The sequence below is a fragment of the Acromyrmex echinatior genome, chromosome 19 (genome assembly GCF_024713525.1).
Source record: "Acromyrmex echinatior isolate Ae372 chromosome 19, ASM2471352v2, whole genome shotgun sequence".
Lineage (NCBI taxonomy): Eukaryota > Metazoa > Arthropoda > Insecta > Hymenoptera > Formicidae > Acromyrmex > Acromyrmex echinatior.
The window spans coordinates 7,430,515-7,451,174 of NC_141870.1; the positions used below are offsets into that span (position 1 = coordinate 7,430,515).

The 20,660-nt window shown below is 25.6% G+C and overlaps 1 protein-coding gene and 1 pseudogene across 1 annotated transcript; both read right to left on the reverse strand.

Moving 5' to 3' along the window:
• Positions 1-4,671: 4,671 nt before the first annotated feature.
• Positions 4,672-16,396, reverse strand: LOC147906704 (uncharacterized; annotated as a pseudogene).
• A 1,309-nt stretch (positions 16,397-17,705) lies between these two features.
• LOC147906705 (uncharacterized) lies at positions 17,706-18,550 on the reverse strand. The gene is made up of 2 exons (XM_087416246.1): positions 18,274-18,550; positions 17,706-18,202 (listed from the first exon to the last, which is right to left on the reverse strand). Exons 1-2 carry the CDS (start codon positions 18,548-18,550, stop codon positions 17,706-17,708), a joined length of 774 nt encoding a protein of 257 aa, XP_087272372.1.
• Positions 18,551-20,660: the final 2,110 nt, after the last annotated feature.

Sequence of the window (20,660 nt, forward strand, 5' to 3'; positions counted from 1 at the left end):
TTAATTATACAATATAAATCAATAATTTATTAAATATAAATTATATATAAATTAGTAAATATGAAGAAAGTATTAGATAATAATTATATTAATTAATGTAAAATTTAATAATTTAATAATAAAATTTTTAATAAAAAAATAATATATAAAAAACTTAATTTATGTTCTTAAATTTATTTTATGATTATAAATATAAATAAATTTTTATAATAAATTTAATAAAAAATTTAAATAATTTTTTATTATAAAAAATAATATTTATAATAATTTAAACTTAAGTGATTAAATTTAGTAATTTATGTATTAACATAATTATAAATTTTTGTGCCAGCAATAGCGGTTAAACTATAAGTTATGAGTAAATTCTTATTAATTAATATTAGTAAATAAAAAGGAATATTTATATTAAATTTTATTGAAATAAATTTTTATATGGTGAAATATATAAAAATTTAATTAAATGAAAAAAATAATAAATTTTTTATATAATTAAATTAGTTAAAAAATTAGGATTAGATATCCTATTATTTTAAATAAAATTTAGGATGATTAAAAATTAAATGTTGAAACATTAAATTTAAATAATTTGAATAATTTGGTATTTTAAATAGTTAGAAGAATTTGTTTTATAAATGATAGTCCACGATAGGAAAATCCTGATAAAATTTTTATGTATTGCTGTTTGAAAATTATTTTATTAGAAATATATATTAATAAATTAAATTTTTAATTTGAATTCAAATCAAAATGTAGAGTTATTAGGAAAAAATGAGTTACATTTGAATAAATTATTACAAAAATTTTTAATTTTAAATATTTAAATGAAGGAGAATTTAATAATAAATTTATTAAATTTAACAAATTAAAATTTAAATAAAATGTGTGACAAATTGCCGTCATTTTCATAAATAAAAATAGTCGAAAAAAGTAACAAAGTAAATGTACAGGAATGTGTATTTAGATGGAATATTGTAGATAAAGATTATGTATGGGAGTTAATAAATTAATTTTTAATAATTAGCATATAAAGTAGTAATTATTGATTATATAAATAATATATGATTGTAAGTTAGTAGAAAGGAATTTTAAATAATAATTAAAAATATATTAAAGTTTAATTTAGTTTTATTAGTTAATATAAAATAATTATAGTAGATTATAATGAAATAATGTAAATGAATTTAAATTAGATACATTTAAAAGTAATTTTGAGAGATTGAGTGTACCTTTTGTATCAGGGTTTATTAAAATATAATTTATAAATTTATTAAATTTCTCGAATTTAAAAGAACTAATAAAAGTATAAAAAATTTAATTTTATGTTAATTAATATGTAATAATTATTAAAAATAAATTATTAGTGAAGATATTTTTTTTCTAGTCAATTTTAAAGATATCCAGTTTTTTTTATAATTAAATTTAATTTAGCCCTAATTTAAGTTAAATATTAAATAATTGATTTATTTAATAAGATATGGTGTAATAATTAATATTATTTATTTAAAATATTGATTATTATTTAGGGAAAGAAGTTATGGGATAATCTGTAATTTAGAAATATATATTTAAAATAATATATAATAATTTTTGTTTAAATTAATATTAATAAAATTTTAATTTTATAAAAAAAATTTAATAATTTATTAATTAAAATTAAAATTAAAATATAAAAATGATATGATATGTGTATAATATTGCATTGTATGTATAATATAATTTATAATATTAGAGAGTATTTTTTTTTAAATTTGAAGTGGAAAAATAAATTATAAATAATTTATTGAAATTATAAAATTTAATTAAATAAAGAAATATTTTGAATTATTAGAAATAAGAAATAATGATATAATAAATAAAAAATAAAAAAAATAAAATAAAAATATTAATTTTTATTTATATTATATATATTAATATATATTAATTAGGAATTAGGCAAAATAGAGTTAAGTTCAACTGTTTAATAAAAACATTGTTTTTTGATTATAATAAAAGATATTTACTACTCAATGATTTAAAAAATTAAATAGCTGTAGTATATTGACTGTACAAGGATAGTATAATAAATTGTTTTTTAATTGGATACTAGAATGAATGTAAGGATGAAATTTAGCTGTCTTAGATAAGTTATTGAATTTAATAGTTAAATTAAAATTTTTAGATGAAATTATGGGACGACAAAATCCATAAAATTTATAATAAATTAATTTATAATAAATTAATTTTAATACATTATATTTTTTTATTTTATTTTGTTTTATTTATTAAAATAATATTTAATAAAAATATAATAATAAAAATATTTTTTTATTTGTAATTATTTAATATTTTCTTTAATCAAATTTTAACTTATATTATTTAACTAATACTTATATTATTTGTCTTTACTTAATTATTTTACTTTATATTTCTTTATACTTAATATCTTTATAAATAACAAAAAAATAATCTTCTTATACTTCATAATTCAAATTATTTCATCATTTCTAATGATTTTCTCCATTATTATTAACAACTTAATTATATTTAATAATTATATATATTATATTTTATTCCTTTCTCTTATAATCAAACTTAATATTCCTCCTTTTCATTTTCGACTCCCTTTAATTTAAAAATTTTTTCCATTAAATATATTATTAATATTAATTACATTCAAAAAATTATTCTTTTTTATATAATTTCTTTAATTAAATTCAATAATTTTTCTATCCTATATATAATTTTAATTTTATGTTCTATCTTCTCCCCTTTTATGTTTAAATATTACTAATTTTAAAATAATCATAGCTTACTCTTCAATTAATCAATCTAGATGAATAATTTCAATAATTTATGCAAAAATTTTTTCTTGATTAATATATTTTATTTTTTATTCAATTACTCTTTTGTCATTAATTTTAATTTTATTATTATTTAAAATATTTAAAAATTCTTCTATCTTACTCAATAATATTAACTTTAATCTAATATTTTTATTTATCCTATTTAATATAGCTGGTTTACCGCCTTTTTCTATATTTAAAAAAAAATGATATTCAATTTTTTTATTTATAACATTAAATAATTATCTATCTTAATTTATTATCTATCTTAATTTTGTTTTATTATTATTTGAAATATTAAAAAATTTTTCTATTACACCTAATAATAATATTAATCTTAATCTAATATTTTTATTTATATTATTTCATATAGCAGGCCTCCCTCCTTTTTCTATATTTTTTATAAAATGATATTCAATTTTTTTATTTATAACATTAAATAATTCATTATCTATCTTAATTTTAATGATATTTAGATCTTTATTTATATTATTTATTTATAGTAATATATTATTTTACCCATTATTCTTATTTAAATTTGAATCAAAATTAATTAAAATAAATTATATAAATAATAATATCTATTTATGTTTATTATTCCTATTAATTTTATCATTTATTATTACAATAATTTAAATTATTTAATTTAAAGATTTTAAGTTATCATTTAAACCTTCAAAGTTTAAAAAATAATTTTTTTTATAAATCTTACTATATTATAATATTAATTAATATATCATATTATTTAGTAATTTAATTTTTGTTAATCTAATTAAAATATATAAATTATATATTATCTAAATTTTTAATTTTAAAATCTCTAAATTTGCAATTTAATATTTTTTTTAAATTATAACATATTTTTTATATTAGGTGTTGGAATTAATTCGTAGCGTTTTTTAATGAAAGAATGTTATTTATTTCACATGAGCATTAAAAAATACATTAATGAAAGTACTTCCCATCACTTGTAAAACGCTACGAATTAATTCCAACACCTAATAATATTTTATTTTATTATTTTTAATTATAGATTTTTATTTATTTTTAAATTCATTAAATTTATATATAAAATATTAAACTTAAATATAAAATTAAACTTAACGTTACTTTTTTTTATAATGTTAGAAATTTTTAAATTTAATTTCTTAAATAAATTTATAATTTATTTCTTAAATCAGATATAACATATTTTTTACTTTATATTTTATTCCCCCTAATTTTACTTATTTTCTTTCAATCTACTTTAATTTTTTATCTATATAATTTAAACGAATCATGAAATTAAATTAATTTCTATTGTATCCTTCTTCTTTCCCTTTTAATTATCCCCCAACAATTATTCAGTTTTATCCTTCCACACCCTTCATTATTTACCTACTTAAACTAACTTATTATTTTATTTCTCCAATTTAATTTTTTCATACATTTTAAATCAACATTTCTAATTATATTAATAAATAAAATAAAAATATATTATGAATAAATGATTATTTTCAACTAATTATAAAGGTATTGGAATTTTTTATTTTATATTAGCCATCTGATCTAGCATAATTGGATCAGCAGTATACTCATTCGTCTAGAATTAGAATCTTGTAGAAATTTTTAATTAATAATGATCAAATTTACAACTCCCTAGTTACTAATCATGCATTTATTATAATTTTTTTCATAGTTACATCTTTTATATAATTGGAGGATTCGGAAATTTTCTCGTCTTCCCTCTTATACTCGACTCTCCTAATATAGCTTACCCACGTATGAACAATATAAGATCTTGACTTTTACCTCCGTCTCTAACCCTTCCTATCCTAAATTTTTTATATTTAGGAACTGGTACAGGATGAATCCTTTATCGCTCCCTTACATCTAATATATTGTATTTCACAGAGGCTCATTAATTGATTTAACTATCTTCTCTCTTCTTATTGCAGGAATATCCTCAATCTTAGATGCAATTAATTTTATTTCCATAATTTTAAACATACATCAAAAAATTCTTTCATTGGATAAAATCCTTCTTCTAGTTTGATCAATTTTTATTACCTGTATTATTACTTCTTTCCCTCCCTGTTCTTACTGGAACTATTATTATACTTTTAACAGATTAAAACACCCAATCAAAATACCTCTTTCTTCAACCCATCCGGCGGCAGAGATCCTATCTTATACCAATATTTATTCTTTGGCTATCCTGAAGTCTATATTTTAATCCTTCCAGGATTTGGATTAATTTCTCATATTATTATAAATGAAAAAGTCAAAAAAGAAACTTTTGGCTCCTTAGGTATAATTTACACTATAATGACTGGATTTCTAGGATTCATTATTTGAGCTCATCACATATTTACTATTGGTCTAGATGTAGATACACGAGCTTATTTCTCTTCCGCTATTAATTATTGTAATTCCAACAGCAATTAAAATTTTTAGATGAATCTTCACTCTCCATAATATAAAAATCAATTGCAATCCCACTCTATGATGATCTATGGGATTCATCTTCCTATTTTCTATAGGAGGATTTACTGGAATTATACTCTCAAATTCTTCTATCGACATTATTCTCCACGAAACTTACTATGTAGTAATAAGCTCACTTTCATTATGTTTTATTCATGGGAGCAGTATTCTCTATTATTGCTGGATTTATTCACTGATTTCCCTTAATCTCTGGATTTAGACTAAATAATTTTTATTTAAATATCTAATTCATTTCTATATTTATTGGAGTTAATTTAATCTTTTTCCCCTAACATTTTGTTGAACTTATGATATTCTACGTCGTTATTCAGATTATCCCGACTCATTTTTATCTTGAAATATTATCTCATCTATCGGATCTTTAATTTCTATCTTAAGACTATCAATTCTTTTATTTATTATTTGAGAAATTTTGTCTAAAAAACGATTTATTATTAATATATTCTTTCTTAACTCTTCATTAGAATGATTAAATAAATTTCCCCCTTTAAATCACAGTTTTTCAGAAATCCCTTCAATTAAAAAAAAATTATTTTCTTATAATTTTACTTTCAACAATTTCATTATATTAATTTAATATAATAATAATTGTAAATACACCTATAAATTTTTATTAATATGGCAGACCTAAGTGCACTGGATTTAAATTACAATCATAAAGATTTTTAATCATATAATATCTTTTATTAAAAATTAATACTTGATCTATTTCCCTTCAAAATTCTAATTCTCCTACCTATGACATAATAATCTTATTTCACGATTTCTAACTTTTATCACAACATTAATTTTATTCATCATATTTAAATCATTATCCAATAAATTTATTACCGCTTTCTCATTGAACATCAAATAATTGAAATTATTTGAACTGTTGCTCCTATATTTATTTTAATTTTTATTGCTATTCCTCCAATTAAAATTTTTTACCTTACTGACGAAATTTTTAATAATAATTTATCTATTAAAGCTGTAGGTCACCAATGACATTGAAGATATGAATACTCAGATTTCTTAAATATTGACTTTGACTCATTTATAATTCTCACTAATCAACTTATAATAAATGAATTCCATCTTCTTGATGTTGACAACCGATATATCTTACCATTTAACTTCCCAATTCGAATTTTAACCACTTTCATGGACGTAATTCATGCCTGAACAGTCCCATCATTAGGAATTAAAATAGATTCAACCCCAGGTCGTCTAAATCAAACTTTATTATTAATTAGACGGCCTCGAATATTTTTTGATCAATGCTCAAAAATTTGTGATATTAATTATAGCTTTATACCCATTGTTATTGAAGCCACAAATTTAATTTTAAAATCTGATTTTCTCAATTCTATCTCTAAAATCTAAATAATTTTTATTTTATATATAATTAATTTTTCTTTCTCTATCTTCCTAATGAAGTCAAAAATTAATTAAATTATCCCCTTTATTTTCTATTTATATAATAATACTATATTATTTATACTATAATATAATATAATACAATATAATATTTATTTATCTTATCTTAATTAATATATTATATTATATATTATTATATTTTATATTATAACTTTATATATATTTTTACTTCTTATCTCTTATTTTAATTAAAAATTTTAAATAATTAATAAATAATTATTTTTTCCTTCTCACTCCCCCTTTTTATTAGGTGTTGGAATTAATTCGTAGCGTTTTACAAGTGATGGGAAGTACTTTCATTAATGTATTTTTTAATGCTCATGTGAAATAAATAACATTCTTTCATTAAAAAACGCTACGAATTAATTCCAACACCTATAACTCTTAACTAGTTAACATTTAATTAAAAATTTTTATTTCTTTTATTTAATTAAATTTTATCATTTTTATTATCTAATAATATAATTTTTTTATCTTATAAATAAAATAAATCAATAAAATCAAAAAATAAATATAATATCAATTCAATTCTTTTTAAATAAAAATTTTATAGTTTTAAATTTTCTTATATACTTTTTATTTTATTTTATTTATATTTTCAATATTACAATTATTATTTATAATTTACTTATTATTTTAAATTCATTAAATGACTGAAAAAAGTATTGATCTTTTAAATCAAATTATAATAGAATTTAAATAAATCTATTTTTAATGAAAGAATTAGTTATAAATAAAACATTAAATTGTTATTTAAAAAATATTAATTAATTAATATTCTTTTATTCCTTAAATAATATCTTTAATGTGAACATATATATTAATTTTTTCAACTTTTATAATACTAATTTTAACTTCCTTCTTATATTTTTTCTTTGTCTATCTAACTTACAGTTGAAATAAATTCCCATTTTGATGACACACTAATAAAAAAATTCTTTGAAATTGAAGATGATAATAAATTTTTTTTCTATTTTTGATCCATCTACATCCTCATCTTTATCCTTAAATTGATTAAGTATATTAATTTTCTTATTTATTCTTCCCTATCAATTTTGATTCTCCCCATCTCGTATCACTTATTTCTGAAACTTATTTATTAATTTTATATTTAATGAATTTAAAATTTTAATTAGCTATTCTTTTTCAAATATTATTATTTTTCTAAGACTTACTCTATTTTTTTTTTTCAATAATTTTCTAGGACTTTTTCCATATATTTTTACAGCCTCTAGACACATCAGATTCTGCTTTTCTCTACCTTTTAGATTCTGAGTAAGATTAATTTTATTTAGATTTATTAATTATTTAAATAATTATATTACCTAATATTAGCTGACTTAACTCGCTTAGGCACCTCTTTTATATTAATGCTATTTATAGTTATTATTGAATCAATTAATTTAATTCTCCGATCTTTTACTCTGGCCATTCGTTATTTAACAGCTAATATAATTGTGGGACACTTACTACTTACCCTCTTCGGTTCCTCAGGAACCATTCCAGCTATCTTTCTAATTCTCATTTCAACCCAAATTTTACTTTATATCCTTGAAATCGCCGTATCTTTAATTCAAGCTTACGTATTCTCAATTTTATCTACTTTATATAAAAGAGGAGCGTAACTTAAATTTTATTATGATAAATCACAATCATTCTTTTCACTTTACATTTAACCCCTGACCACTTATTATTTCCCTAAGAATTTTTAATAATTTAATCTGTTCTGTCACATGATTTCATAATTTTTATAGATCCCTTCTTATTCTATCTATCTCGAATACCCTAATTTGTATATTCCTATGATAACGAGATGTTCTGCGAGAGATCACCTTTCAAGGATGCCACTCAATTTATGTATTTAAGAGCATAAAAATAGGGATAATCTTATTTATTATTTCAGAAATTTTTTTTATCTCTTTTTTCTGAGCATATTTTCACTCATTTTTAGTTCCTAGGATTGAAATTGGGCAATTATACCCCTAAGGGTATCATTCCATTTAACCCATTTAATATTCCTCTAATAAATACTATTATTCTTGTTTCTTTCTGGATTAACTGTTACTTGAACACATCACTCCTTAATTAATAAAGATATAAAAGAAAGAAAAAATGTCTTTTAATAACAAAAATAACAATTATTTTAGGGATTTATTTTTCAATTCTTCAATTAATTGAATACATTAACTCTCCTTTTACTATATTCGACTCTATTTATGAATCAACTTTCTTTATCGCAACACGGAATTCATGTTATCATCGGGACTCTATTTTTACTTGTATGGTTAATCTGACTTTACAATCTTCACTTCATACCTAATAATAATAAATTATTTTTTATTCTTTATTGTTTAAATTACTTTAATAAAAAAAAATAAATTTCCCATACACTTTATATTATATAATAAATATTAATAAAGATATAGAAAAGATAAAGATTTATTTTCTTCTCTTATTATACCTCTCTTATTATATCCCTACTATAAAAATTTTTTCTTCTCATTTATTTATATTTTATTTATCTTCATAATATAATATTAATTAATAAAATTAATTTTTTTATATTAATAATATTTATTTATTAATTATTTAACTGACCAATAATTATTAATTAAAATTACTTTTTTATAATTTCATTTTATTTATATAGTATAAAATTACATTACATTTAACTTTCAATTAAAAAATTTAAAAATAAATTAATATAAATAATCATAAATATTATTTTACTTAATATTTTTTTAATTATCGTATCTTCTATTTTATGTTTAATTATTTTTATTATTTCTAAAAAAACCAACTTAAATCAAGAAAAAATATCCCCCTTTAAATATGGGTTCAATCTTTTGTCAAACTACCCTTCGGAATTCAATTTTTTATCATTAAGCTAATTTTTTAAATCTTTGATATTTGATTGAAATTGCCCTCCTTTTATCCCTAATTTATATATTTATAAATTTTAATCTATTTATTATTTTCTATTCATTTCTATTCTTATTTATTCTAATCATCGGTTTATATACAGAATATAATGAATATTCCCTAGATTGGAAAATAACATAAATAAAAAAAATAAAATAAAATAAAAAAACATATATTTTTTTACTTCTTAAAATTATTTATCTAAATAATTACTAACACTCCCAATTAAAATTATAAAACTTATAGGATATTAGTTAATCTAATTTATAACATTTTAATTAAGTTAAAAAATAATATTCCCTTATATTATCTTATCTTTACTATTTTTACTTATTTTTTACTATATTCTCTCTATATCTCATAACAAATCTATATCTCATAATAATTTAATATATTCTCTTTCTATATAAAATAAATTTTTTACCCACACGCGCCACCATCCTATTTTCTATATATTTATTAATCATCTACTAGGTTTATTTAAATTTTAATTCTTAAAGTTATTTTATACTTTAACTTCGAATTAAATTATTGATTTTAACTATAATATCTAAGAATTAAAAAATTTATTACTATCTCCGCTTCTGTCCCCTAAGCCTACTATTATATAAAATTTCCTATTATATAAATCTAATAATCAATCAACACCAAAACAAACATCTCCCCCTCCTCTACCTTTCCCCTATACTCCTACTCCTCTATATCCTTAAATTATTAAATCTAATCCTCCTACACCTATAAAAATTTTTACCACCCCTACAATCAAAATTCCTCACCAACCTGATCCAACAACCAACAACTCCTGATTATTAATTTATTAATTTACTAAATCCAAAACTAAAACCAAAAAAGAGGTATTATTATTAATAATATCATTGAACATTTTTAATTTCTAGTTGAAGTAATTTAAAATGAACTTCTAATTCATTATTTATGGAAACTTTCCCATATTACCTTACACTTTTTAATATCTGCCTCCTGATTAAATATAGTTTATAAAAACATATTTTCATTATAAAAATAATATATCTTATATATATATTTATTTAAAAATATTTAAATATATTTTCTTGATATCTCCAATATATATATTATGCTTTAACATATAACATATTTAAATTAAATACTATAATAAATTAAAATTTATAAACTTTATTATTATATAAACATAAACATTATAAACTAAAATAAACAAAAATAAATATAAATATAATTAATATATAATTTATAATAAATATAATTAAATTTTTTCTCAATAAATCTAATAATAGATATTTTACCTATAAATTCTACACAAATTTATTTAATTCTGAAACTATTAATCCTCAAATATTTGCTGGATTATAAATTCATCTATATAATCTCCTTAAAAATCACATAGATCTAAAAAAATATATATAATAATATATTCCTAAAAATTTTCTTACAACTATAATTATCAATATTAACTCCTATAAAATAATATCCTAAAGTAATCAATTTTAAACGGGCAAATAAATTATACAATAATTAAAATAAAAAATCCAATTCACTAACGATCCCACTAAAATTCTTAAAAACATTATAATTGTTATTGATATATTAATTATTTTATTTTCGTTAATTAATTAATACTTACATACTTATAAAATTTTAATCTTCTGTTAAAAAATAAATAATATATTAATCGAATAGAATAAGATACGGTTGATAATTTAGATAAAATAATTATAATAAATATAAATATATTAACCACCATATTTCTATAAATTACTTCTATAATTAAATCTTTCCTATAAAATCCCGACATAAAAGGAAAACCTCTTAATGCTATATTTGAAATTAATAGCCTTATCGTTACAAAAGGCATTACTTCATTTAAATTTCCTAATAATCGAATATCTGAGTATTATATATTATATATTTTTCATAGACTAATTAATAGTCCTTGCAGCCAAAAATAATATTGACTTAAAAATTGCATGCCTTAATAAATGATAATATGCTATTAATCTAAATCCAAAACTTAAAATTATTATTATCAACTTCAATTGACTTAAAGTTGATAATTCAATAATTTTTTAAAAATCATTCTCAAAATTAGCTATAATTCCAGATATAAATATAGTAACAATAGAAAAAAAACCTAAAATCATCCTCATATTTGTCTCTATCAAAAATCTATTAAAACGAATCATTAAGTATACCCCCGCAGTAATCAATGTTGAAGAATGCACTAACTCTGACACTGGTGTAGGAACAGCCAATGGCAACCATACAGAAAAAGGAATCAGAGCCTTTTTAGTAATAGCTGCCAATATTATCAACTTTATCCCCTTCTTAAACATAACTAAAATCTCATCTCCCGATTATTATTATTATTCTTATTGTAATTAAAATCTCAACCTCACCAATCCGATTACATAAAACTGTAATTATACCAGGATTATAAGATATAATTATGATAATAAATAATTAAACTATAAGAAATTATTCCTAACCCATCCCACCCAAATAAAATTTTAACTACATTGGGTCTAATTACTATTAAAATTATTGATAAGATAAATAAAAACAATAGATAATTAAATCGACTTATACCTATATATACCTATATACTTCTCTAAACTTATATACACTATACAATATAATTATTGAGGAAATCAATATAATAAATAATATAGAAATTCAATCAATTAATATAATAAATTTCAAATTTACAGAAGTAAATTCAAAAACTAATCATCAAAAATAATTATTAAATCTAAATAATAAAATCTTAACCTCACTATTCCTAAAATTATAAATACTCAAAATATAAAAAAAGTAATACATTTATAATAATTCAAGATTCAAAAATTAACAATATAGAGCATCTTTAATCCCATAAATTAATATTTTTTTCAAACTATTTAAATTTTTTATATGCCATTCATCCATACTAAAATTTCTTATACCATTTTTTAAAGAAATTGTATAAATATTATATAATTAAATTTAATAAATATATTAATAAAGGAAAAAAATAAAGAATATATAATTAAAATTATAATATATACTCTTTTAAATTATATTATATAGTATGTACATATATAATTATAGTATATACATATATAATTATAGTATATACATATATAATATATATATAATAAAAGAAATAAAATTAATAATATATACAATATATATAATCATATAATATCCAGCTCTAAGACGCTCAGGATTTCCGCACCAATGAATAATTTTAAAAAAAAGTAGGAATCAACCTAATCTCAAATATAAAATTAAATTAAATTAAATCTATAAATAATAAAAAAAAATATCAATACCAATATATTAACAAAAATTAATAACTTTAATTTACTAAACTCTTCATCCAAACATATAAATATTAAACCAAAATCCACTACCTTAACATTACTAATATTATTATATAATAATTGCACCCTACACTTATTATAATATTAAATCATTCAATATCCTTACACATAAATATAAAAATTAAATATAAATCTAAATAAATAACATAAATTATAATAAATTATAATAATAAAATATAATCATATTATTAAATACAATTATAAAATTTATAAATATAATTATTATAATAAATTTTATCATATAAAATTTTTTATTCACCCATAAAAAATTATATTATTCTAATTAAAAAATAATTTAATAAAATAAAATCAATTTAAATACATTATAAATAATAATAATAATTAAAAAACTCATATTTTTGTATACTCTTCTCCCTCTTTTTTTAATCCTTACTTATACTCTTATTCTCTTTTAAAACTTCCTAAAATTAAATATATAATATAAATTATTACCCCTAAAACGAACAATCAGCAAACTAATAAACTCAACTCTAATATTCTCTCACAAATCCTAAAAATCGAATAACAAATCAAATAAAATTCTGTTCTTATCTGTACCAACAATACATATACTCGTATAATTATCGATATATTTATTAATAATAACTAAATTATTATTAATATAATTAATATATGTTTATATTCTAATAATATTAAAGAAATTTAAAAAACTTGCATATAAATTATAATATCTAAAAAAATATAAATGTTTTATATTATAGTTTATTATAAAAATATTAATTTTGTAAATTAAAGATATAAACCAATTTATTAAAACAAAAAATAATCAAAAAAATATACTTCTATTTATATATAACTTTAATCTTTAAAATTGATATTCTTTATTTTATAAACTATTTTTTATTTCTTTTTTTTAAATTTTATCTACACACCCAATTTTATCTATTCCACCCTTTATGATTAAATTCTCTAACATAATTTTCTTTATTTTTTAACATTAATATTTTTAATTGTAATTATCATATTAAATAGTTCTTTTAATACCAGCTCTATAATTATTCTATTAATATTTTACTCTTTATTAATCTTTACTATAAAATCATTCTGATCAAAAAATTTATATTCTATTATTATATTCCTAACATAAATTAGAGAATTATTTATTATTTTTTATATTTTACAAGATTAATTTCAAATATAAATATCATTTTATACCCATTCTAATAGTACCTTTTCTAATAAATATACTCATACATATAATAACGAAAATCTCTCTCCCTATTGAATCCAAATTTTTTTTACTCCCAATTTTCATTTAACTTTTATAAATTCTAATATCTTTAATATAAATTTTTTTATTAATATTAATAAGAGAATATTTGAAAGTATTTTTAATATTTATATTCTTATACTAACATCCCTTTATTTTATACATTATTCCTTCTTATATCCATATTTATAATCGTTAAAATTTGCTCAAATCTGCTACAATTGATTCGTTTGAGCCGTGCATTGCGAGAAAAACGGCCGGAATAGGAGCAAAGACGTGAAAAAGTTATTTTTCTTCATGACAACGATCAGCCTCATGTCGCAAAAGTCGTAAAAAAATATTTGGAAACGCTCAAATGAGATGTTTTACCACACCCGCCGTATTCTTCGGACTTTGCTCCTGATTACTGGTTGTTCCGAAGAATGCAGCACGATTGGCAAGTTCACTTCTCCAAAATTGGATCGCCTCCAAAGACGATTCATTTTTTCGAGATGGAATTCGAAAATTGCCTGAGAGATGGGAAAAAGTAGTAGCTACCGATGGACAATACTATAATTAATCTGTTCATTCATTTGTTTTGAAAATTTGAACACAAAAAAACGAACCGAACTAATTTGTACTCCCAATGAATTTTCATGTTTTATGATTTAGAGATAATATAATATAAAAATGAAAAATAGATTAAGATATGAATTTGGCAAATTTATAATGTTTGGTATTTCAATTGATTGAGTTCCCATGTTAATAAAAAAAAGGTATTAATGAATATTCAGTAGATTAATTGGTTAGAGATTATAGTTGAGGAAAAGGTATTTAGATTTGAAGGGAAAATATAAAGAATTAAAATTGATATTGTAAAGGCAATAACTCTCCCTAGTTTATTAGAGATGGATCGAAGGATAGCATAAGCAAATAAAAAATATCATTCTGATTGAATGTCAGTATGGGTTACTATGGGATAGTTTAGATTTGTGGGAGTGAAGTTATCAGAATCACCAAGTATCTATAGATACTGAAGAATGATAATAAGGAAAAAAAAAGAGAGCAATGATAAATCCTAGGAAGTCTTTGATGGTAAAATATGAGTGAAAAATAATTTTGTATAGATCTCTATTTATTCCTGTGGGATTTTTTTTATTCAGTTGAATTTAAAAAAAATAAATGAATAAAAATAAATAATAGTAGTAAAGCAAGGCGGGTTCTAATCCATGGGGCTAGAGGGGAGCGCGGGGCGCGGGGATGCTCGTAACGCAGAGAAGGAGGGGGAAAAGGTCCCGGCGCTATTGATGTAAGGACCCCGGTCCTTATTTAATGCCGCCACTCAGTCTCCAAAAATGCAATAAAGGCTTGCATACACTTACCGCATCTGTTACTACCATCACTTACTACTATCTGTTTTTTTCTTACGTTTCATCTTTTCCGCCGCCGCCGCGGATTGTCACTCTCGTTATATCTTCATGCATGCAAACATATTTTATTATACGTTTTTTATTTAAAAAGAGAACGCTTAATATGTCGTGACAGCACCGTCGAGTGTGAAGGATGGGAAGTAAAAGAAAATACGTACGTAATAATGCGAACAAAACAATGTTTATTCACATCTTATTACACTGGTTTCCGTACTTATTAAAAACTAAAGCTAATAGTTCGCAATCGATGAGCTGATGTCCATTGAAGATGTTGCTATCACGTATAATGTTCTCAGATGCGATGTTGGAGAATCGCGTATACTTGGTATCCACCGTATCGACGAGTCGAACTAATCATTTGAACGTTACATCGATACACCCGTTAAAGTCAAATATACGGCGTAGCGTCGTTTCGGTCATCGTAATGCGTACGGATGAAGAATCGAGACGTACGAGCGTAGCATCGTTCAACATGCAAACACTGACGGTTAGCGGTCCAACGCTTATAAAATTATCCTTGTATTCGTTTCGAAACATCTTGTAAATATTCCCTCGCTGTTCGTAGAGGCTCTTCCACGTTTCAAGAGACAGCGATAGTTCGTGTCCGCGATGATCTTCAAGGGCGACCTCCACGTAACTCGGTGGGCCAACGTCGATTCCAATTTCCAAAAATTTGTAGCCCGTATTCGTCAGATCGTAACGTCTGCTCAGTAAACGCACCGCACGATGCTCCGTATTGTGTATACACATAATGTTAAAAAACGTTCCTTTGGTATAGAAAGTTGAAACTTACATGTTATATTCCTTCTTCACATCGTACGATGCACTGCTCTCTTTAGTGAAGTACATTTTTTCAGCCGTTCGTACAAGCGGGTATCGCAAGACTGATTGCATCCGCGTAAATTGTAACGTAATATTTCTGGAAGCGATGAGAGAAGGCAGGTCCTCCCCCTCTTTCCAAGAATTTCGAACACGTTTATACATACGTACGTTTATACATACGTTTATACATACGTTTATACATACGTACATACATTTATACATACGTACATACATACGTACATACGTACATACATGCGTACATACGTTTATACATTACAAAGGAAGGGAAAAGAAATACATAATAAATATGTTAACGTATTTTTATTTAAAAAATTCTTTTGCAACCACCACTTATAAATTTTCAATACATTTTAACGCGCAATTCTTAACATGTTATTCACACCGTATAATATTAGTAACATCTTAGATTAGATAAAGATTCCATGTCTTCGTAAACTGCGTCCAAGGTCTCGATGTACATGCGTTCTCGCTCATCGTCCAGAAGCAAGTTCTACAGCCACATTCGTTTCTCGCGTCCCTTGACATACACGACATCAAATACAGCCATCGTAATTAGACGTTTCGCCTCGTTGTACGGGATCGTCCCGTCCTCCCATTGCAATCCATGGTGATAAGCAATCAACCAGGAGGCGCAAGACCTGTCGGATCTTGTCAAAAATTTCCATGGCACGGGACTCGTAAAAATGTAATGCGTGAGAACGGTCCCCTGTTTCAGCACCGCCACTTCCTTCACGATAAATGTCTTGTTAACGATGAATCCTTGCAGATCCACGAACGTTGACATGGACATGTTGTCGAGAAGACTGCGATGTCGATTGCTACGTAACGTAGATTTTATATCGTATCAGAGATGCATTTAGGTGATTTTGCGCATTACGTTGGTCAATGGATTATACTGAGCTACACGATCGTGTATGATGAGACAATAAGCTGTTGTATTTGCGGGCACATTCTCCTTGCAGTCAAATTCTATGGGTACGTCCACAGTGGCACTCTTGACGGATTCGTTTTTGTCGCGAGCAATCAATGACCACAAAAGGCCTTTTCTCGACAAATGAGAGCACGTTGAGTAGCGTTTCGAAGCAATCGATTCCATAATATGCTCTACGAAAACGTGCGTACATATCGAATAGAATGGCGTATCTCTTTTTGCCAAAATCCAGATTTAAATCGTCGTACGGATAAAACGTCGAATTTAGATAAAGTTTCATATTACTCAAATTACAATCGTCGAACACGCTACCATCTCGTGACATGATATTCTTTCGACTGATCTGCAGAGCAAAGATAACGTATCGAGGCTTCTCAAGCTGAGTCGCCGTTTTGACCATGAATGCTTGGTCGTATTCTGTAACAGAGGATACTCGTACAGATCCCACGAGCGAAAATTCATGCTCAGATAATGATCGCTTTCCAATGTTTGCAATGTTGATAATTTATTGACCTCGTTTAATGCAACGTGAGGCATCCGCCACTGTACTTTAAATAATTCAACCTCAGACTCTGTCACAGGATTTCCCACCAAGTAATTGTTGTCGTTGCGCGCTCGTATCAAAATTAATTCGTGACGAGCGTTGACAATCAGGCGTTTGTAATCTTCGCAAAAACCCAACAGCATGCTGAGCGGCACGCAAAAATTAAAGTGTCCTTCCTCCGTGTCGGATCTAGAGTTCCATCCAGCGTTCAGCGCAATCAAAGCTTTATCAATGACATCTAGATCAATGACACGTAATTCTTGAGCGTGCTAGTTATGCCCACGTTTCGGTTGCGGTCAATCTCCACACCATTCAGTTCATATCGAATTTCATCAAACATGAACGCCACGCAATTATTTACAAGCGTCGTTGGCATATGATCGTTTTTCTTTTTCACCGTTAATCTTCTTTCGACGTAGAGAAAACTTTCACACGGCAACGTGTACAAATCCTGCTGCTGGGGTATTCTTATCTCGTCGCTGTACCCAAATGTTGTATTAGCGAACGGGTTGTACGTGTGAGTCTCAATCATGACGATGCGATCGTCAAAGATCGGCTCGCCGGTAATATTCAAGATATCAATCATCTCAAAAGTTGCGCACCGCGAATCCCAAAGATTGTAAAAATTTAACGTTCGATGCACTGAGCTTCTTCTTGCTGACGCAGTTGGATGAGCAAGCGTTATCGAACGGTGATGTTACCAGCCTTGTAAAGAATGCGTTATCTCTCTGCGTGCCCTCCGCTCCGTTCAATACAAGTATCTCACGCTCGCTGTCGCTGTCGCACGTGCAATCTGACGATGATCTCCTCTCCGCGAAAATCGAGCAATCGTCCGTTCTGGTCGACGACGCATATCGTTAGATCCGTAATGCTCCGTGCCGTGATCGGCAAGTAAATGATCTGCGTCGGCCTCTCCGATATCTTATATCCTGGTGGCACGCTCGGCAAAAATTCGTGTATCGTGTGCGCGCTTTTGCCGTTGCTGTACACGCCCGCGGTCACGTTACACTCTACGCGGATAACGTTTACGTTTATTATGTTGATCGACATGTCCGATTCATCTGTGCCATCTTCGCGGTCGCAGTATACGCTTCGACGAGAATCCCAGCAGCGATCCAATGCTGTTGGGCTTGCCAAAGTTTATTCTGTATGCACATCTAATCTCGCATCTCATCGTGTTGTAGTTTGCGCGGAGCGTAATCGGGTATACTCCACCCTCACCAGTTATCGTCATCAGTGTCATTGTTGTTGTTGTTGTTATTGTTGTTGTTGTCACCACGCACTACGTCAACGGTTTCAAGTGCGTCGCGGTGTGAACGTTTCCGTAAAATCGTACGTTCTAAAAATTTCATTTATGTCTCGCACTTCGTACGAACCCTCGGGAATTGTAATTTCTGCGTCGTGTTTCCCAAAATAAAATTTATTGTTCAATTCGTTTACATTCGGTATCGTGTGATAAGTCTCAAAAATCACTAGACCGAGCTCGTAATCGCCGTCACTCAAATCTATGGAGGAAAAGTAGTTCGCCGAGAGGACGGTGCTCTTCCCGCTCAGCGTAAGTGTCAGCGACATGACGGAAAAAGCGTTCGACTAATATTGAGATTTTAAAGCACCTCGTCGAGCTTTTTAAATTCATGCGCGTCTACCGTTTGTAGAAACCGCAGACACATTTGACCGCAGAAACTCTAATCGTACGTCTGATGCGTAACGCACCACCTCGTTTTGCCGTTGGAAGTATCCGCTTTTTCGTTGTTTTTTCCTCATTGTCGTCTTCTTCTTTGATTTCATGCCCATGCCGATCTTGGCTTTCATCGCTACCCAAACGGCAGCAGCGGCGGCTCTCTCGCTCAGAGCCGAATCTCTCACGGTGACGCGTTTCCGCGCCTCCTCAGCGAGTACTTTGTCTGTCGCGTGTCTATCGGTGAGATCGTTGCTCCGAAAATACGCGATGTCGTGTTTTCGGCACGCTGCGTCCAGCGGATTTATGCCTGCGTCATCTCTGGCTAATTGCTTCGTAAGCCGAGTGCCCGGGCTGTAAAACCGGCTGGTAACCCGGAATATGTAACTCGAAAGGAAGCGCGTTTATCACTCGATTCAACAGACTGCCGCCCGACGCTAACATTCGCTACAGTCCTTTATCTTAGGTGCGGGACCGTCGATGTGCGTCCCCAGACACGGCTAATTGTAGTGCTCGTCGCAGCAATGATACGTTCGAATCTCCGAATCCGCCTTCACGTGTTCCGGAAGCTTGTCCCACATGTAATCGATATAGTCACCGTACACGCGTAAGAGTATGATCTTCGGTATATACTGCAGCTGCTCGGCATTCAAGTCCTGAATGTCGAAAGGATGACACAGCGCGAGATACATTTTGCTACTGCGCGATTCGTAAATTCGCGCGCCTTTAAATAGTCGTTCGTGAGCGCGACTAGCTTTAGTGTGAACATGAAATTCGTGCTGCAACCATTGTCGATACGCGTCACGAACTGCGATACGAAATCGCGAATGGGAGACAGCGTGGAGAAGCGCAAGCACGGCGAAATGCTGCCGAGTACTATACGCGCGATCATTTGCGGCCCGTCGAATTGTGGTAAAACCAACGTTCTCATAAGCTTACTCGAGAGCCCGAACGGTGTACGTTTCGAAAACGTGTACGTCTACTCGAAATCGTTGCAACAGCCAAAGTATCGATATCT

Excerpts from the sequence above, each read along its gene's own strand:
- LOC147906705 (XM_087416246.1), bottom strand. The coding sequence starts at position 18,550 with ATGATTGATATCTTGAATATTACCGGCGAGCCGATCTTTGACGATCGC. Across the intron at positions 18,203-18,273 it reads AATTCGATATGAACTGAATG|ATGTCATTGATAAAGCTTTG; the intron begins GTGTGGAGATTG and ends TCATTGATCTAG.